Source organism: Rattus norvegicus, chromosome 2 (assembly GCF_036323735.1).
Source record: "Rattus norvegicus strain BN/NHsdMcwi chromosome 2, GRCr8, whole genome shotgun sequence".
Taxonomy (NCBI): domain Eukaryota; kingdom Metazoa; phylum Chordata; class Mammalia; order Rodentia; family Muridae; genus Rattus; species Rattus norvegicus.
Window position 1 is genome coordinate 187,814,646 of NC_086020.1, and position 17,456 is coordinate 187,832,101.

The 17,456-nt window shown below is 42.0% G+C and overlaps 1 protein-coding gene across 9 annotated transcripts in view; it reads right to left on the reverse strand.

The window, feature by feature from the left end:
• Positions 1-5,223: 5,223 nt before the first annotated feature.
• Chd1l (chromodomain helicase DNA binding protein 1-like) overlaps positions 5,224-17,456 on the reverse strand; it is an 86,491-nt gene continuing 74,258 nt past the window's right edge. For 4 of the 9 annotated variants that reach the window (XM_063281904.1, XM_008761354.4, XM_039103801.2 and 1 more), the window contains one exon: positions 14,359-16,339. In XM_063281904.1, the coding sequence (XP_063137974.1) occupies positions 16,261-16,339 (79 nt within the window). In that variant the 3' untranslated portion in view covers positions 14,359-16,260. Of the gene's footprint in view, positions 13,894-14,358; positions 16,340-17,456 lie in introns of those variants that run through there. The other 5 variants (XM_063281902.1, XR_010063611.1, XM_008761350.4 and 2 more) reach the window with 5 other exon arrangements.

Sequence of the window (17,456 nt, forward strand, 5' to 3'; positions counted from 1 at the left end):
AACTCACCCACAGCTAAGCTATCAGCAGTCAATGGCTACTAGGGAAGTCACTGTTCCTTGAGGGTGTGTTAATCCCCACCAAACAAGAGTAAGGAAGGCCATTCATTACCTAAGTTCTTTGGTTAAATTATGCAAGTTTTTTGTTTTGTTTTTTTGTTTTTGGGGGATTTTTTTTTGTTTGGTTTGGTCTTGTTCAGAGTTATCTCCCTAAAGCTGGGTTTGAGAAAATGGCATTGAACGCAGAAGACAATGGGTTTCTCTAGCCCTAACTACTGTAAGACTAGAGGTCTTTTAAGGGTTGGGAGATTTCTAGAGGAATTTTGGTTACAAAGAAACTTGGTTGAACATCTCAAGTACTTGGCAGATCGTCTTATCGGGGTAGGTGTTAGAGTATAGGGTACAGAACACGTCAAGTTCCAGAAAATGAGTCAAGAACTAGTCAAGTCCAAATTTTATAGAACACAGGAATGAATTTATTTTGACCTTGTAAGAAGATGATTTCTAATCTTAAGATGGAGTCAGACTGTCCAACAGGTGTGCCCAGTAGTGGTGTGCCTGTCCTGCAGTGAATGGCCCCAGGCCTGATTGACATGCACACATAGACAGTGCTAAGTGGACTTCTAGGGACACGAATAGGAAAAGACTATGCAGTTGAGAGGGAGATGTGTCGAAGGTGTCCGGGGGGTGGGGAATGGAGGAGGAAACAGTAGGTACATATAATCACCATTCATTGTATACATACATGAAAATTTCAAGGAATAAATAAAAAATAAGGTTTTCAAAAACCTAGAGATATGCACTCAGTTGGTAGATAAACGTGCTGCTCTGATGACTGACTGGTAAAGTATGAAGATCAATTTTCTTTTTAAATTTATTTTGTAATTAGATACACAGCAACAGAACTCCCTATGACATTTTCATGCACACTTAGTTTAATTGATCCCCACATCACAAATCACTTCCTTGCTCCCCATGTCCTGCTTCTCTTTCCTCCCGCTGCCTTTCCCTTTCCAGTTTCATCTCATGTTTCTCTCCCGCCTCCTTAGTATTTCTCGTGGACCCTTTCCGGTTTCATGTCTGCTACTCAGCCATTCCCACATACACACGAAGTAGAAGATGAGACAAAGCATCTTTTATCTTTCTGAGCCTGAGTTACTTAAGATAGTTCTGCTACATCCATTTTCTAGCAAAGTTCATTTTTTAATTAATTATTTTATTTATTTACAGTCCAGCCATTACCCCCCACACCCCACCCCATGGTTCCTCACACCATTCCACCTCCCTCTTGCCTCTGAGAGGGTATCTCCTTCCCTGGGGTCTCAGGTCTCTCAAGGAGGATTAGGCACATCTTCTCACAGACCAGGCAGTTCTGTACTATATATGTGCCTGGGGCTGTGGCCCAGCCCGTGTATGTTGTGTGGTGGCTCCATCTCTGGGATCTCCCAGGAGCCCAGGTTAGTTGAGACTGCTGGTTTCCTATGGGGTTCCCCTCCCCTTCAGCTTCCCCTAATTCCTCCACAGGGGTCCAGTGGTTGTGTATTAAGTATCTGCCTCTGTCTCAGTCAGATGCTTGTTGAGCCTCTCAGAGGACAACCATGCCAGGCTCCTGTCTGTAAGGACATCATAGCTTCAGTAACAGTGTCAGGGCTTGGTGCCTCCCTTCTACCCCCTTGAGATGGATCCCAAGCTGGACCAGTCACTAGACAGCCTTTCCTTCAGTCTCTTCTCCATTTTTGTCCCTGCAGTTCTTTCAGATGGGAACAATTCTGGCTCAGAATTTTGACTGTGGGTTGGTAACCCTGTCCCTCCACTTGGGGCCCTGTCTACTGGAGGTGGAATCTTATAGAGTTCTCTTTCCCCACTGCTGCGCATTTTGGCTAAGGTCACCCCCACTGAGCCCTGAGAGTCTCTCATCTCCCAGGCGTCTGGTACTTTCTAGAGAGTTCCCTGACCTCTCATCCCCAGAAATTACATATTTCCATTCATTCTCCTGGTCCTCTGGGTTTCTCTCCTGTCCCCTCCTTGATACCTGATCCTGTTCCCCTTTTCCCCTCTCCCTCTACTCTCCCACCCACATACATCCTCCCTCTGTCTCCTGTGTTTTGTTTCCCCCTCTAAGTGGGATTGAAGCATCCTTACCTGGGCCTTCCTGCTTGTTAAACTTCTTAAAGTCTGTGGGCTGTATCCTGGGTATTCTGTACTTTTTGGCTAATATCCACTTATCAGTGAGTACATACCATGTATATCCTTTTGGATCTGGGTTACCTCACTCAAAAGTTCATGTTTTATACCTGAATCGAATACTATTGTGTGTATATATATATATATATATATATATATATATATATATAGCGTATCCTCATTATCTACTCATCAGTTGATGGACATCTAGGCCTATTCCATTTCCTAGCTATTATGTAGAGTAGCAACAGTCACGAAAAATGTCTCTGAGTAGGATGCAGAGGATTTTTGGTATATGTCTAGGAGGGTGTAATGGGGACATATTGTATTCCGTTTTTCTTTTTGATAATTCTTCGCACCGAGTCCACAGTTGCTGCTGCACGTTTATGCTCCCATCAACAGTGAATGAGTGTGCTCCTTCCCTCTGCATCCTCCTCAGTGGTGCTGTCAATCGGTGTCTTTATGATAGCCATTCTGACTGGCATGATATGGAATCTCAAAACAATTTTGTTGTGTGTGCACACATATGCAATAGAAGCCAGGGAACAACCTGAGGTGTCATGCCTCAGGAGAGATAGTCTACCTTGGTTTTTTGGCAGGGGAGGGGTCTCTCATTGGACTGGACCTAACCAGGGAGCTCTTCTCTACATCCCCAGTGCTTGGGTTATAAGCGTCTGGCACATCTGGCTCTGTGTGCATGTGCGTGCACAAAAGGTTGAATTTAGGTCCTTATGCCTGCATGGCAAGTTTCAGCTTGCAATTTCTGAGAGCTAAGGGTGTTAAATACTTTAAAAATAATTATGGGCTGTTTGTAGTCCTTAGGAACTGACCTTTCAGTCCATTGATCCATTCCCTAATGGGCAGTTTTGGGGGTTTCGGTGTTTAGTTTTCTGTTCTTTAGTTGTTCTACTAACCCCATATCAGGCATAGTGAGGAAAGGTCTTTCCCATCCTGCATGCTGTTTGCTCTGTTCACAGTTTCTCTTGCTATGCAGAAACATTTTAACACCACATGATCCCAATCCTGTGCTACTGGAGTTCTCCTCAAAGTTCTTGCCCATACCTATATCTCGAAGTATTTCTTGTTTTTCTTTAGCTGTTTATGCATTTAGAGTTTTAAATCAAGTTCTTTGATTCACATTGAACTGACTTTGCTACAGGTGAGAGATATGAATCTAAACTTATTTTTCTGCATGTGGAAATTCAGACTTGCAAGCACCATTTATTTAATAGGCTATCTTATTTCAAGCATATGTTGGCAACTTTGTCAAAAATTAGATGGCCATGGCTATTTGGGTTTATTTCTGGGTATTTATTTTCTCTATTATGTTCCATTTACCAAGGTATACATTTTATTCCATTAATATACTACCTCTGTCACTAGGGCTCTGTAATAGAGTTTTGTTTGGTTTTGGAGACATGGTCTTACCGTGCATGGTCTAGCGTCTTATTCAAATTTTCAGTATCTTAATGTTTTCATTGAGGGGTCTTCCACCTCCCTGGCTAGGTATATTCCTTGATATTTTTGAAGCTATTGTGAATGAGATAGTTTCTCAGCAAATGTGTATATAGCCAAATTAGTATATATATAAAAAAGATGTTGATTTTTGTGTATTGATTTTATGTCCTAAAACTTCACTGAAATAGGTCTAATAGTCTTCTGTTGGAATCTGTGGGGTCTTTTAAGTATAGAATTACATCATTTGCAATAGTAAATATTTTTACTTCTTTCCATTTTTTTATCTGTCTTATATATCCCTCTTGTTTTATTGCTTTGGCCAATTGTTCAAACATTATTTTGAATAAGAATAAAAGAATGGATATCTTTGTCTCATTCTAGATTAAAAAAAAAAAAACAAACCTGTTTTCTACACTTCGTATAATGTTGGCTGTGCCTGGTGTAGCCTTTATTATGTTGTGCTATGCTCCGTCAATCCCAACTGTCTTCATTACTCTTGTCCTTAAGACTTGCTGAACTTTGTCAAATGCATTTTCTGCATCCATCAAGATGATCGTAAGATTTCTGTCTTTGGGCCTATTACATGCTGCATTACATATGTTACATGTATTACATGCTTGCATATATTGAACCAGCATGGTATTGCTGGGCTGAAACAAAGTTGGTCATGGTGTATGATCTTGGTGTGCTCTTGAGCTTAGTTTTCAAGCATTTTGTTGGCATTTTTTCCCAGTGTTCATCAGCGAGATTGGTCTATAAGGATTTTTGTTTGCTTGTTTTTGTTTCGTTGTTGTTATGTTGTGATACCTGGTTTTGGTGTCAGGGTAATGCTGACTTTATGGAATGAATTTGCAGGTGTTCATTCCTATTTCTGTTTTGTACAACATTTTCAGAAGTGGTTTTAGATTTTCCTGAAATTCAGCAAGAAATCTCTTTACCCCTGAGTTCTTTTTTCGTGAGATTTTTAACTACTCCCATCACATTGCTAGTAATGAGTCTGTCTCTGTTTTCTGGTCTGAGCTCTGGACGGTGTGGTGGTTTGAACATGAATGTCCCACACAGGCTCTGGTGTTTAAATGCTGGGATCCCAGCTGGCGATGCTGTTTGGCTAGATTCACAAGGTGTGGGCTCGCTGGAAGAAGGGCACTGGGGATGGGCTTGAAATTTTAAAAGCTATGTGCCATTCACAATTGCTCTGACTTACTGTTTAGAGTTTGAGACATGAGCCCTCAGCTGTCCTGTTTCCTGTGGCCCTGATTCCCCACCACGATGGACTCTGACCCTTCTGGAACTGTAAGCCCAAATCACTTCCTTCTTCCCCAAGTTGTTTTGGTTATGCTCTTTGTTTTTTTTTTTTTTTGTTTGTTTTTTTGTTTGTTTGTTTGTTTGTTTTTTCAGTAATATTTCAGGTCAGGTTTTTTTTTTTTTATTAACTTGAGTATTTCTTATATACATTTCGAGTGTTATTCCCTTTCCCGGTATCCGGGCAAATATCCCCCTCCCCCCTCCCCTTCCTTATGGGTGTTCCCCTCCCAACCATCCCCCCATTGCCGCCCTCCCCCCACCAGTCTAGTTCACTGGGGGTTCAGTCTTAGCAGGACCCAGGGCTTCCCCTTCCACTGGTGCTCTTACTAGGATATTCATTGCTACCTATGAGGTCAGAGTCCAGGGTCAGTCCATGTATAGTCTTTAGGTAGTGGCTTAGTCCCTGGAAGCTCTGGTTGCTTAGCATTGTTGTACATATGGGGTCTCGAGCCCCTTCAAGCTCTTTCAGCCCTTTCTCTGATTCCTTCAACGGGAGTCCTATTCTCAGTTCAGTGGTTTGCTGCTGGCATTCGCCTCTGTATTTGCTGTATTCTGGCTGTGTCTCTCAGGAGCGATCTACATCCGGCTCCTGTCGGCATGCACTTCTTTGCTTCATCCATCATGTCTAATTGGGTGGCTGTATATGTATGGGCCACATGTGGGGCAGGCTCTGAATGGGTGTTCCTTCAGTCTCTGTTTTAATCTTTGCCTCTCTCTTCCCTGCCAAGGGTATTCTTGTTCCCCTTTTAAAGAAGGAGTGAAGCATTCACATTTTGATCATCCGTCTTGAGTTTCATTTGTTCTAGGCATCTAGGGTAGTTCAAGAATTTGGGCTAATAGCCACTTATCAATGAGTGCATACCATGTATGTCTTTCTGTGATTGGGTTAGCTCACTCAGGATGATATTTTCCAGTTCCAACCATTTGCCTACGAATTTCATGAAGTCGTTGTTTTGGATAGCTGAGTAATATTCCATTGTGTAGATGTACCACATTTTCTGTATCCATTCCTCTGTTGAAGGGCATCTGGGTTCTTTCCAGCTTCTGGCTATTATAAATAAGGCTGCAATGAACATAGTGGAGCACGTGTCTTTTTTATATGTTGGGGCATCTTTTGGGTATATGCCCAAGAGAGGTATAGCTGGATCCTCAGGCAGCTCAATGTCCAGTTTTCTGAGGATCCTCCAGACTGATTTCCAGAATGGTTGTACCAGTCTGCAATCCCATCAACAATGGAGGAGTGTTCCTCTTTCTCCACATCCTCGCCAGCATCTGTTGGCCCCTGAGTTTTTGATCTTAGCCATTCTCACTGGTGTGAGGTGAAATCTCAGGGTTGTTTTGATTTGCATTTCCCTTATGACTAAAGATGTTGAACATTTCTTTAGGTGTTTCTCAGCCATTCGGCATTCCTCAGCTGTGAATTCTTTGTTTAGCTCTGAACCCCATTTTTAAATAGGGTTATTTGTTTCCCTGCGGTCTAACTTCTTGAGTTCTTGGTATATTTTGGATATAAGGCCTCTATCTGTTGTAGGATTGGTAAAGATCTTTTCCCAATCTCTTGGTTGCCGTTTTGTCCTAACCACAGTGTTCTTTGCCTTACAGAAGCTTTGCAGTTTTATGAGATCCCATTTGTCGATTCTTGATCTTAGAGCATAAGCCATTGGTGTTTTGTTTAGGAAATTTTTTCCAGTGCCCATGTGTTCCAGATGCTGCCCTAGTTTTTCTTCTATTAGTTTGAGTGTGTCTGGTTTGATGTGGAGGTCCTTGATCCACTTGGACTTAAGCTTTGTACAGGGTGATAAGCATGGATCGATCTGCATTCTTCTACACGTTGACCTCCAGTTGAACCAGCACCATTTGCTGAAAATGCTATCTTTTTTCCATTTCATGGTTTTGGCTCCTTTGTCAAAAATCAAGTGACCATAGGTGTGTGGGTTCATTTCTGGGTCTTCAATTCTATTCCATTGGTCTATCTGTCTGTCTCTGTACCAATACCATGCAGTTTTTATCACTATTGCTCTGTAATACTGCTTGAGTTCAGGGATAGTGATTCCCCCTGAAGTCCTTTTATCGTTGAGGATAGCTTTAGCTATGCTGGGTTTTTTGTTATTCCAGATGAATTTGCAAATTGTTCTGTCTAACTCTTTGAAGAATTGGATTGGTATTTTGATGGGGATTGCATTGAAACTGTAGATTGCTTTTGGTAAAATGGCCATTTTTACTATATTAATCCTGCCAATCCATGAGCATGGGAGATCTTTCCATCTTCTGAGGTCTTCTTCAATTTCTTTCTTCAGTGTCTTGAAGTTCTTATTGTACAGATCTTTTACTTGCTTTGTTAAAGTCACACCGAGGTACTTTATATTATTTGGGTCTATTATGAAGGGTGTCGTTTCCCTAATTTCTTTCTCGGCTTGTTTCTCTTTTGTATAGAGGAAGGCAACTGATTTATTTGAGTTAATTTTATACCCAGCCACTTTGCTGAAGTTGTTTATCAGCTTTAGTAGTTCTCTGGTGGAACTTTTGGGATCACTTAAATATACTATCATATCATCTGCAAATAGTGATATTTTGACTTCTTCTTTTCCGATCTGATTCCCCTTGACCTCCTTTTGTTGTCTGATTGCTCTGGCTAGAACTTCAAGAACTATATTGAATAAGTAGGGAGAGAGTGGGCAGCCTTCTCTAGTCCCTGATTTTAGTGGGATTGCTTCAAGTTTCTCTCCATTTAGTTTAATGTTAGCAACTGGTTTGCTGTATATGGCTTTTACTATGTTCAGGTATGGGCCTTGAATTCCTATTCTTTCCAGGACTTTTATCATGAAGGGGTGTTGAATTTTGTCAAATGCTTTCTCAGCGTCTAATGAAATGATCATGTGGTTTTGTTCTTTCAGTTTTTTTATATAATGGATCACGTTGATGGTTTTCCGTATATTAAACCATCCCTGCATGCCTGGGATGAAGCCTACTTGGTCATGGTGGATGATTGTTTTGATGTGCTCTTGGATTCGGTTTGCCAGAATTTCGTTGAGTATTTTTGCGTCGATATTCATAAGGGAAATTGGTCTGAAGTTCTCTTTCTTTGTTGTGTCTTTGTGTGGTTTAGGTATAAGAGTAATTGTGGCTTCGTAGAAGGTATTCGGTAGTGATCCATCTGTTTCAATTTTGTGGAATAGTTTGGATAATATTGGTATGAGGTCTTCTATGAAGGTTTGATAGAATTCTGCACTAAACCCGTCTGGACCTGGGCTCTTTTTGGTTGGGAGACCTTTAATGACTGCTTCTATTCCCTTAGGAGTTATGGGGTTGTTTAACTGGTTTATCTGTTCCTGATTTAACTTCGGTACCTGGTATCTGTCTAGGAAATTGTCCATTTCCTGAAGATTTTCAAGTTTTGTTGAATATAGGTTTTTATAGTAAGATCTGATGATTTTTTGAATTTCCTCTGAATCTGTTGTTATGTCTCCCTTTTCATTTCTGATTTTGTTAATTTGGATGCACTCTCTGTGTCCTCTCGTTAGTCTGGCTAAGGGTTTATCTATCTTGTTGATTTTCTCAAAGAACCAACTTTTGGTTCTGTTGATTCTTTCTATGGTCCTTTTTGTTTCTACTTGGTTGATTTCAGCTCTGAGTTTGATTATTTCCTGCCTTCTACTCCTCCTGGGTGTATTTGCTTCTTTTTGTTCTAGAGCTTTTAGGTGTGCTGTCAAGCTGCTGACATATGCTCTTACCTGTTTCTTTCTGCAGGCACTCAGCGCTATGAGTTTTCCTCTTAGCACAGCTTTCATTGTGTCCCATAAGTTTGGGTATGTTGTACCTTCATTTTCATTAAATTCTAAAAAGTTTTTAATTTCTTTCTTTATTTCTTCCTTGACCAGGTTATCATTGAGTAGAGCATTGTTCAATTTCCAAGTATATGTGGACATTCTTCCTTGATTGTTATTGAAGACCAGTTTTAGGCCCTGGTGGTCCGATAGCAGGCATGGGATTATTTCTATCTTTCTGTACCTGTTGAGGCCCGTTTTTTGACCAATTATATGGTCAATTTTGGAGAAAGTACCATGAGGAGCTGAGAAGAAGGTATATCCTTTTGCTTTAGGATAGAATGTTCTATAAATATCCATTAAGTCCATTTGGCTCATGACTTCTCTTAGTCTGTCTACATCTCTGTTTAATTTCTGTTTCCATGATCTGTCCATTGATGAGAGTGGGGTGTTGAAATCTCCCACTATTATTGTGTGAGGTGCAATGTGTGTTTTGAGCTTTAGTAAGGTTTCTTTTACGTATGTAGGTGCCCTTGTATTTGGGGCATAGATATTTAGGATTGAGAGTTCATCTTGGTGGATTTTTCCTTTGATGAATATGAAGTGTCCTTCCTTATCTTTTTTGATGACTTTTAGTTGAAAATTGATTTTATTTGATATTAGAATGGCTACTCCAGCTTGCTTCTTCTGACCATTTGCTTGGAAAGTTGTTTTCCAGCCTTTCACTCTGAGGTAGTGTCTGTCTTTGTCTCTGAGGTGTGTTTCCTGTAGGCAGCAGAATGCAGGGTCCTCATTGCGTATCCAGTTTGTTAATCTATGTCTTTTTATTAGGGAGTTGAGGCCATTGATGTTGAGAGATATTAAGGAATAGTGATTATTGCTTCCCGTTATATTCATATTTGGATGTGAGGTTATGTTTGTGTGCTTTCATTCTCTTTGTTTTGTTGCCAAGACGATTAGTTTCTTGCTTCTTCTAGGGTATAGCTTGCCTCCTTATGTTGGGCTTTACCATTTCTTATCCTTTGTAGTGCTGGATTTGTAGAAAGATATTGTGTAAATTTGGTTTTGTCATGGAATATCTTGGTTTCTCCATCTATGTTAATTGAGAGTTTTGCAGGATACAGTAACCTGGGCTGGCATTTGTGATCTCTTAGGGTCTGTATGACATCTGTCAGGATCTTCTGGCTTTCATAGTTTCTGGTGAAAAGTTTGGTGTAATTCTGATAGGTCTGCCTTTATATGTTACTTGACCTTTTTCCCTTACTGCTTTTAATATTCTTTCTTTATTTTGTGCGTTTGGTGTTTTGACTATTATGTGACGGGAGGTGTTTCTTTTCTGGTCCAATCTATTTGGAGTTCTGTAGGCTTCTTGTGTGCCTATGGGTATCTCTTTTTTTAGGTTAGGGAAGTTTTCTTCTATGATTTTGTTGAAGATATTTACTGGTCCTTTGAGCTGGGAGTCTTCACTCTCTTCTATACCTATTATCCTTAGGTTTGATCTTCTCATTGAGTCCTGGATTTCCTGTATCTTTTGGACCAGTAGCTTTTTCTGCTTTACATTATCTTTGACAGTTGAGTCAATGATTTCTATGGAATCTTCTGCTCCTGAGATTCTCTCTTCCATCTCTTGTATTCTGTTGGTGAAGCTCGTATCTACAGCTCCTTGTCTCTTCTTTTGGTTTTCTATATCCAGGGTTTTTTCCATGTGTTCTTTCTTGATTGCTTCTATTTCCATTTTTAATTCCTTCAACTGTTTGATTGTATTTTCCTGGAATTCTTTCAGGGATTTTTTTGACTCCTCTCTATGGGCTTCTACTTGTTTATTTATGATTTCCTGATATTCTTTCAGGGATTTTTGTGTCTCCTCTCTATGGGCTTCTACTTGTTTATTTATGTTTTCCTGGAATTCTTTCAGGCATTTTTGCGATTCCTCTCTGTAGGCTTCTACTTGTTTATTAGTGTTTTCCTGTGTTTCTCTAAGGGAGTTCTTCACGTCTTTCTTGAAGTCCTCCAGCATCATGATCAAATATGATTTTGAAACTAGATCTTGCTTTTCTGGTGTGTTTGGACATTCCATGTTTGTTTTGGTGGGAGAATTGGGCTCTGATGATGCCATGTCGTCTTGGTTTCTGTTGCTTGGGTTCCTGCGCTTGCCCCTCTCCATCAGATTATCTCTAGTGTTACTTTGTTCTGCTATTTCTGACAGTGGCTAGACTCTCCTATAAGCCTGTGTGTCAGGAGTGCTGTAGACCTATTTTCCTGTTTTCTTTCAGCCTGTTATGGCGACAGAGTGTTCTGCTTTCGTGCGTGTAGTTTTTCCTCTGTACAGGTCTTCAGCTGTTCCTGTGGGCCTGTGTCTTGAGTTCACCAGGCAGGTCACTTGCAGCATACAAGTTGGTCTTACCTGTGGTCCCGAGGCTCAGGTTCGCTCTCGGGGTGCTGCCCACGGGCTCTTTGCGGCGGCAGCAACCAGGAAGACCTGTGCCGCCCCTTCTGGGAGCTTCAGTGTACCAGGGTTCCAGATGGCGTTTGGTGTTTTCCTCTGGCGTCTGAGATGTGTGTGCAGAGAGCAGTCTCTTCTGGTTTCCCAGGCTTGTCTGCCTCTCTGAAGGTTTAGCTCTCCCTCCCACGGGATTTGGGTGCAGAGAACTGTTTATCTGGTCTGTTTCCCTCAGGTTCCGGCGGTGTCTCAGGCAGGGGTCCTGCCGCTCCTGGGCCCTCCCCCACGGGAGCCCAGAGGCCTTATACAGTTTCCTCTTGGGCCAGGGATGTGGGCAGGGGTGGGCAGTGTTGGTGGTCTCTTCTGCTCTGCAGCCTCAGGAGTGCCCACCTGACCAGGCGGTGAGGTCTCCTTCCCACGGGGTCTGGGAGCAGAGAGCTGCTGCGGGCCGGGATCCGTGGGTGTGGGACTTCCGGTAAACCATGCTCTTTGTTATAGAATATAACAAAATAAACTGGAACAGTTGGTCTTGTGTTTAGAATTTTATGTTTCGAAGTTTCTCTAGCTCTTTGGAATCTTAGTTTATTACAACGTTCCCTTTTCTTTCTCCTTCCTTCCTTTCTCCCCTACCCCTTCTCTCATGTATGGTGTATGCTGGACAGAGTTGTTCTACAAGACAAGCAACTGCCATCAGGTGGACTTTGCCTGTGCTAACTTGCAAAGATTATCCCCACTGGGCATGATGACCGTTGACATCCCCTCACAGAAGGGCACGGGAGCTCACCAGACCCTCGAAGGAGTGTCCAGTTGCCCCTTCTACCTGTGGTACGCAGCTCTGATCTAACTACTTGTGGATAGAGTATGCGGCTCGAGAACACTAGGACAGAAGGACTCCATCTATGTGGCTACCAAAACACCATTATTCCTCCTAGATTTAGACTGTCTGGTGAGGGCACCCGCAGTAAGTAACCCCTTACCTGTGCTCTGTAAGCTCAATAAACTCAGTGGTTTCCGAGTGTAATTGTACCTCCTTGTCATTGGACACTTAGGAGGAAGGTTAGACATTGTGTGCATCTCCTTGGGAAGACATTTTAGTGAAGTGCGTGAGGTATATAAAGGTATGGATGATCATGGGCACGCATGAAGGACAGAGCGGGGCACTGGGTAGCTTCCTGTGTTGCTCTCTACCTTACTAGCTTGAGACAGGGTTTCTCATTGATTCTACAGTCAACGTTTTGAGCAAGACTGGCCGATCAATGAGCACTCTGGACCTACTTGTCACCACACCCTGATGGTGTTGGCAGCACGCACAGCTGTGGGTGCCATTCTATGTGGGTGGTGAGAATCTGAGCAAATTCTCAAACTTGCAGAACAAGCACCCACTGAGCCACTGAGCCAGCCCACGAGTGCCCTTTTACCTCTAAACGGAATCATTTGGGTCTTCTCTTGCTTTTGGTTAGTTTAGCTTTGGTTGTCACTCATTTATCGTCTCAAACAGCTCTTTGATCAATTCAATGCATTTATTTCCTGTTTCATTCACTTCTGCCATAATCTTTGCCACAGCCTGAGGTGGATCACTAAGTTATCTGAAATCTCTCTTTGATCATCTTATAGCTATAAACTTCTCTCTTGGGACTGACTTGGATGTATCTTGTAGACTGTGTTTCATTTGATCTTAGGAGTTTTTAAAATTCTGATTTCCTCAAGAACCCACTGTTCATTCAAAAGTATATTGTTCAGTCTCCAATTATTTGTGCATTTCCCAAGTTCGGTACTGATGACGACGTTGGATCTAGTTTTTTGAGTCAACCTGTGTCTTTTGTGAGCCTTTGCATTCAAGGTTACTATGGAAAGAGGTTTGCATAGCTGACAATCACGCTGCTTGTTAGAGTTGGCTGACTTATTGGGGGTTCTTCTTCCAGTATTGGGGGTTTCTCATTTGCTGTGTTGAATGTTTCTTTCCCATCTATTCTCTGTCATTCTTCTCATGTAATGTATGTACCCTTTTTGTGTTCTCATGGGTGAAATTGCCTTTTTCTTCTGTGCATAGTACTCCCTTAGCAATTATACAACTTACCTAATTAATATTGTATATGTGTGGTGTTTTTCCTGAATGTAAGTCTGTATGCACCTCACATGTGCCTGGTGCCAGAGACCAGAAAAGACATTGGATCCCCTGGAACTGGAGTTACAGATAAATGTGAGCCAATATGTAGGTTCTGGGAATTAAATTCTAGTCTTCTGAAGAGCAGTGTTCTTAACCTCTAAACCATCACTTAAGCCCTGTATGCTTATTTTTAAAATATTTCAATTTTTATTTCTCCACCAATTTAAAAAGATAACTTCATTGAGTTGCTTATTTACTTTTAGTGTATATAATATGCCAGTTCACGCTTTCCTGGCTTTGGGGGTTGTTGATAAGACACCTGATGTTACTCTGATGTTTCCTTATGAGGAACATTGTCCTCTGATAGCCTCTGTAGGGTTTATCTGCTTATTTTTGACATTTTGAATGCAACATGTCATGCAGGGTCTTATCTGGCCATGTCTATTTGTGGGTCTGGATTCATCCTGCTTGGATGTCTTTAGGTTTGAGAAATCCTCAGATATAATTCCACTGAACAGGCACACCAGGAACACATGCTGTAGCCAATCTGCCAATGCCTTCATCCTGGACTTGTGACTGGCTGTTTAAACCATCTAACCTGTGACATCTGATCACAGCGTCTCCCAGGAGCTAATACACTGGGGTAAAAAAAAAAAATTAAAAAGTAAACATGAGAAAAGATAAACTGACATTATTTTGTGACAGAAAAGTATCTTATCACAGAAGCTAAGACAAGAGTGGTTCCATGGGTTAAGAAATAATCACAGGAATGAACTCTACTGGGAGGTCATGGTGAAACTCAAAAAATAAACAATGGATTTCATGACTCAGAAGTTACTGGTATCCTTTCTACTGATTCTCTGTTGGAGAAGCAAGAGTAAAACCTGTGTGCATGAGGAGTGTGCGAGTGCATACATGTGGGTGCTGGTGAATGTATTCAAGCATGTGTACACAAGAGTATGTGGGGTGTGCATATGGGAGTGTGTGTCTACGTAGTACACATGTATGTATGTCTTTGTGTGTGCGTTTATGTGTATGAAATGAAAACTGAATATAGGAACACTTAAATTGAGGTATTACTGGAAAGGAAATGAGAAATTAACTTTTTTAATTTTGCAATTAAAAAGTTTTAATGGGAAAGACAACTTATATGTATAGACCTTTAAAGACAGAGGGATGGCAGCTTACTTTCCTTAGCTTTAGCCAGCCTTTTCTTCCTGGAATGAGATTTCAGCCAAGCTGTACCTGTAACTAGCACGGTTTCCCACTGTGACTTCCATTGGGTTGGCTAGCCAGCTATGTTTAGCGTGACTATGAATCTGTACTTGAATGCCACTGATATGTTAGTGAAACATAGGGAGAAGTTTTAAGTGGCTATTGCTAGTCAGGGGATCACAAAAAATGGCAAGCTTCTCTGTTTTCAGGTTTTATGCTTATGTATACACTCCATTTCCAATTTATCAGTGATGGCAGAGGCTTAATGCTTCTCTCATACTGGAGGCTAGCAATTTACATACCATTTCAAGTGACATTTGTGTGCCCCAAATTGTTTCATATGATGTGGAAAAGGAGTAAGGAAAGATCTTTCTCAAAGTCTTTGGTTCCTAAGGAACTAATTAATACACCAATATGCCCATTAGATACCTGTAAGGCATATGAGGAACCAGTCTGTCTCTGTTTTGTAATCAGGAGACATTTTGATATGCTAGCTCAGTTAGGTTTCTCTTTACTGTAAAATGTAAGTTTCTGATTCCTGGAATCTGAGCTACTTTGACCTGGCAGTTTATCTGTAAACCCACCTCCTGGGGGATCTGTGCGGAAGGTGCTTGCTTACAAAACCCCCGACCCTGCAGATCTGCCCTATGAAGGAGGTTTGGGAAACTGGCCCAGGGCTGATTTGATTGGGACATAATTTGGGTTGGTGGTCTTCCTCCTCAAATCCGTGGGATTAACATGGTACTTATTTTTACTGCAGCATGTGTTAGCGGACGTTAAGCGGGCCTGGTGTGCTTTTATGACCGTGAACACAGGGCTCGCTGATCAATTCAGCCGCATATATCCTGTCTGTAATGATTATTCCACTTACAGCTTGGAGTTCTGCAGCCTCGGTCCCGACAGAGAACAGTGTCTTCTTGTGTTCTGCTTACTTCCTACAGTAATCTCCAGTTCCCTCCACTCTGCTGAAAATGATACGACTTCATTCTTCCCTATGGCTGAGTAGTGCCGTACTCCTGTAATAGGCTGCACTTTCTTCACCCATGCACTACGGGCATCTCGTGTGAGTCCACTCTCAGCTCGAAGACAGCTGTCGAAAGCCAAGGCTCACACAGGTGTGGCGAACCACTGCTTACATGGCCTGGCCTCCAAGACTGCTCTTCCAGTGGTTCTCTGTTCCAGGGATGCTCACAGGTCACGCTGTGCCAGCCAGGAGCGGCATACTGAAACTACACTGGCTTTGCAAGTGGAGGAAAGGATACTCAGGGTTTCCTAAAGTCACACTTGGCAGGTCTCCAGGCCAACCACCTGTCTTCAGGATCCCAATACTGAGTCAAGAAGGGCAGGGAGTCCTGCTGGTGCGGAAGGCTGGCGAGTCTGTCGCCAGCCTCTGCTCTGGTGTTCACTTTGAAGGCATGAGTTGGCTGAAGTAGCTTCTCCCCACCCTGTCTTCACTCAGCTCTCCCTTCCGTGCACCAGTCTGGTGGAGGGTAAGAAAACTAGACTCAGTGAGGAAAAAAAGCAACGTAACCATTAACAATAGGAAATTTATTATTATAAAGCTCAGGCAATCTGAAGCCAAAGGGCTTTCCCATATAAGCTGTGCATTCCTGTATTACAGGAACACTCCCAGGCGAACAGAATTAGAATTCGGAAAAGACTAGCTCAGAAATTCCACAGCGGAGGACATGACCAAAGACAGCCTTGTTTTCTGAAAACTAATGGCTGCTCTGGGGACATGAATCAAACTAACTGGTTGCTGAAAACTGGACCTGATGCTGGGCTGGTTGCTAAGGAACCAGTGGTGCTGAGGTGGGGGATGCAGGCTGTGAATGGCAGGCAGCAGCCTTACTTCTGGGAAAGTAGTATCTGCAGAGATGGTTAAGGAAGGCACATCTCATCACTGTAACTCAACCTTCCTCAAACTACTAGTGCTCAGGTAATCATTGTAAAACACTTAATGCCTTCTCTTCAGGTCAGAAACTCTTCTACTATTGTGGGAACTCGTGATGGTCACTGTTATGTGGGGTACTAAAATTACTGACATTGCACAAGCACATAAAATGTGACTTCTTTATTAAGGCTTTATAGGGACATAAATCCTTTAGGGACCACATGGAGTGCACAATAAGGATCTAGGTAAGAAGATAAGACTTTCTATATAGAGAACCTAGAGGTTAATTCTGTTGTTTCTAGCCATTTTGGACACAGCTTACAATTTAAAAATGCTGGCCTATAGAGCCAGGTCTTGAGAAAAAAATATTATTGTGGTGAATATAGATGGGAACTTAATCCTCGCAGTGGATTTCGCACTACTCTTAAGAGTACTTCAGAAAGGGGTGGTGGTGTCACCCAGTGGGGGTGTGCTTTCCTAGCATGTGTAAACACTGTAATTAAAACGAAAAACAAAGAAGAGTACATCAAAGGGCTCTAAAACAAGAGTTGACTTATTTAAGTTAATATCGGTGAATAGAATTAGGTGCTTAGAATTAGGCCTCTACTATAGACCTGAAGGGTCTCAGGAGAAGTGACAAGAAAAGATGTTATCAACTGTACAGCTAACTTTCCCCTGATTGATTGATTGATTGATTGATTGATTGATTTAGGCAGACTTTATCTGTGTGCCACTGGCTGTCCTGAACTAGCTCTGTAGATCATCAGTCTGTCTCCAGACTCAGAGTTGCCTATCTCTGTCCCTGAGTGCTGGAATTCAAGGCAAATGCTACCATACCCAGCTTCCACATACTTTATATATGTGTGGTGCATGTGAGGAGGTCAGATGAAACTTACAGAAGTCAGTTCTCTCCTTCCCTCTACCATGCAGACTCTGGGGACTGAGCTTAGGCCGTCCAGCTTTGAGGCAAGCATCTTTATCTGCTGAGCCTTGTCCTAATCTAGTTCTGCGCCCCCAGAAATGCTTGTGGGTATTTATTCTCTTGGGTGTATACTCTGGATCGTACAAGCTAGAAAGTGTCTCTTAGTTACG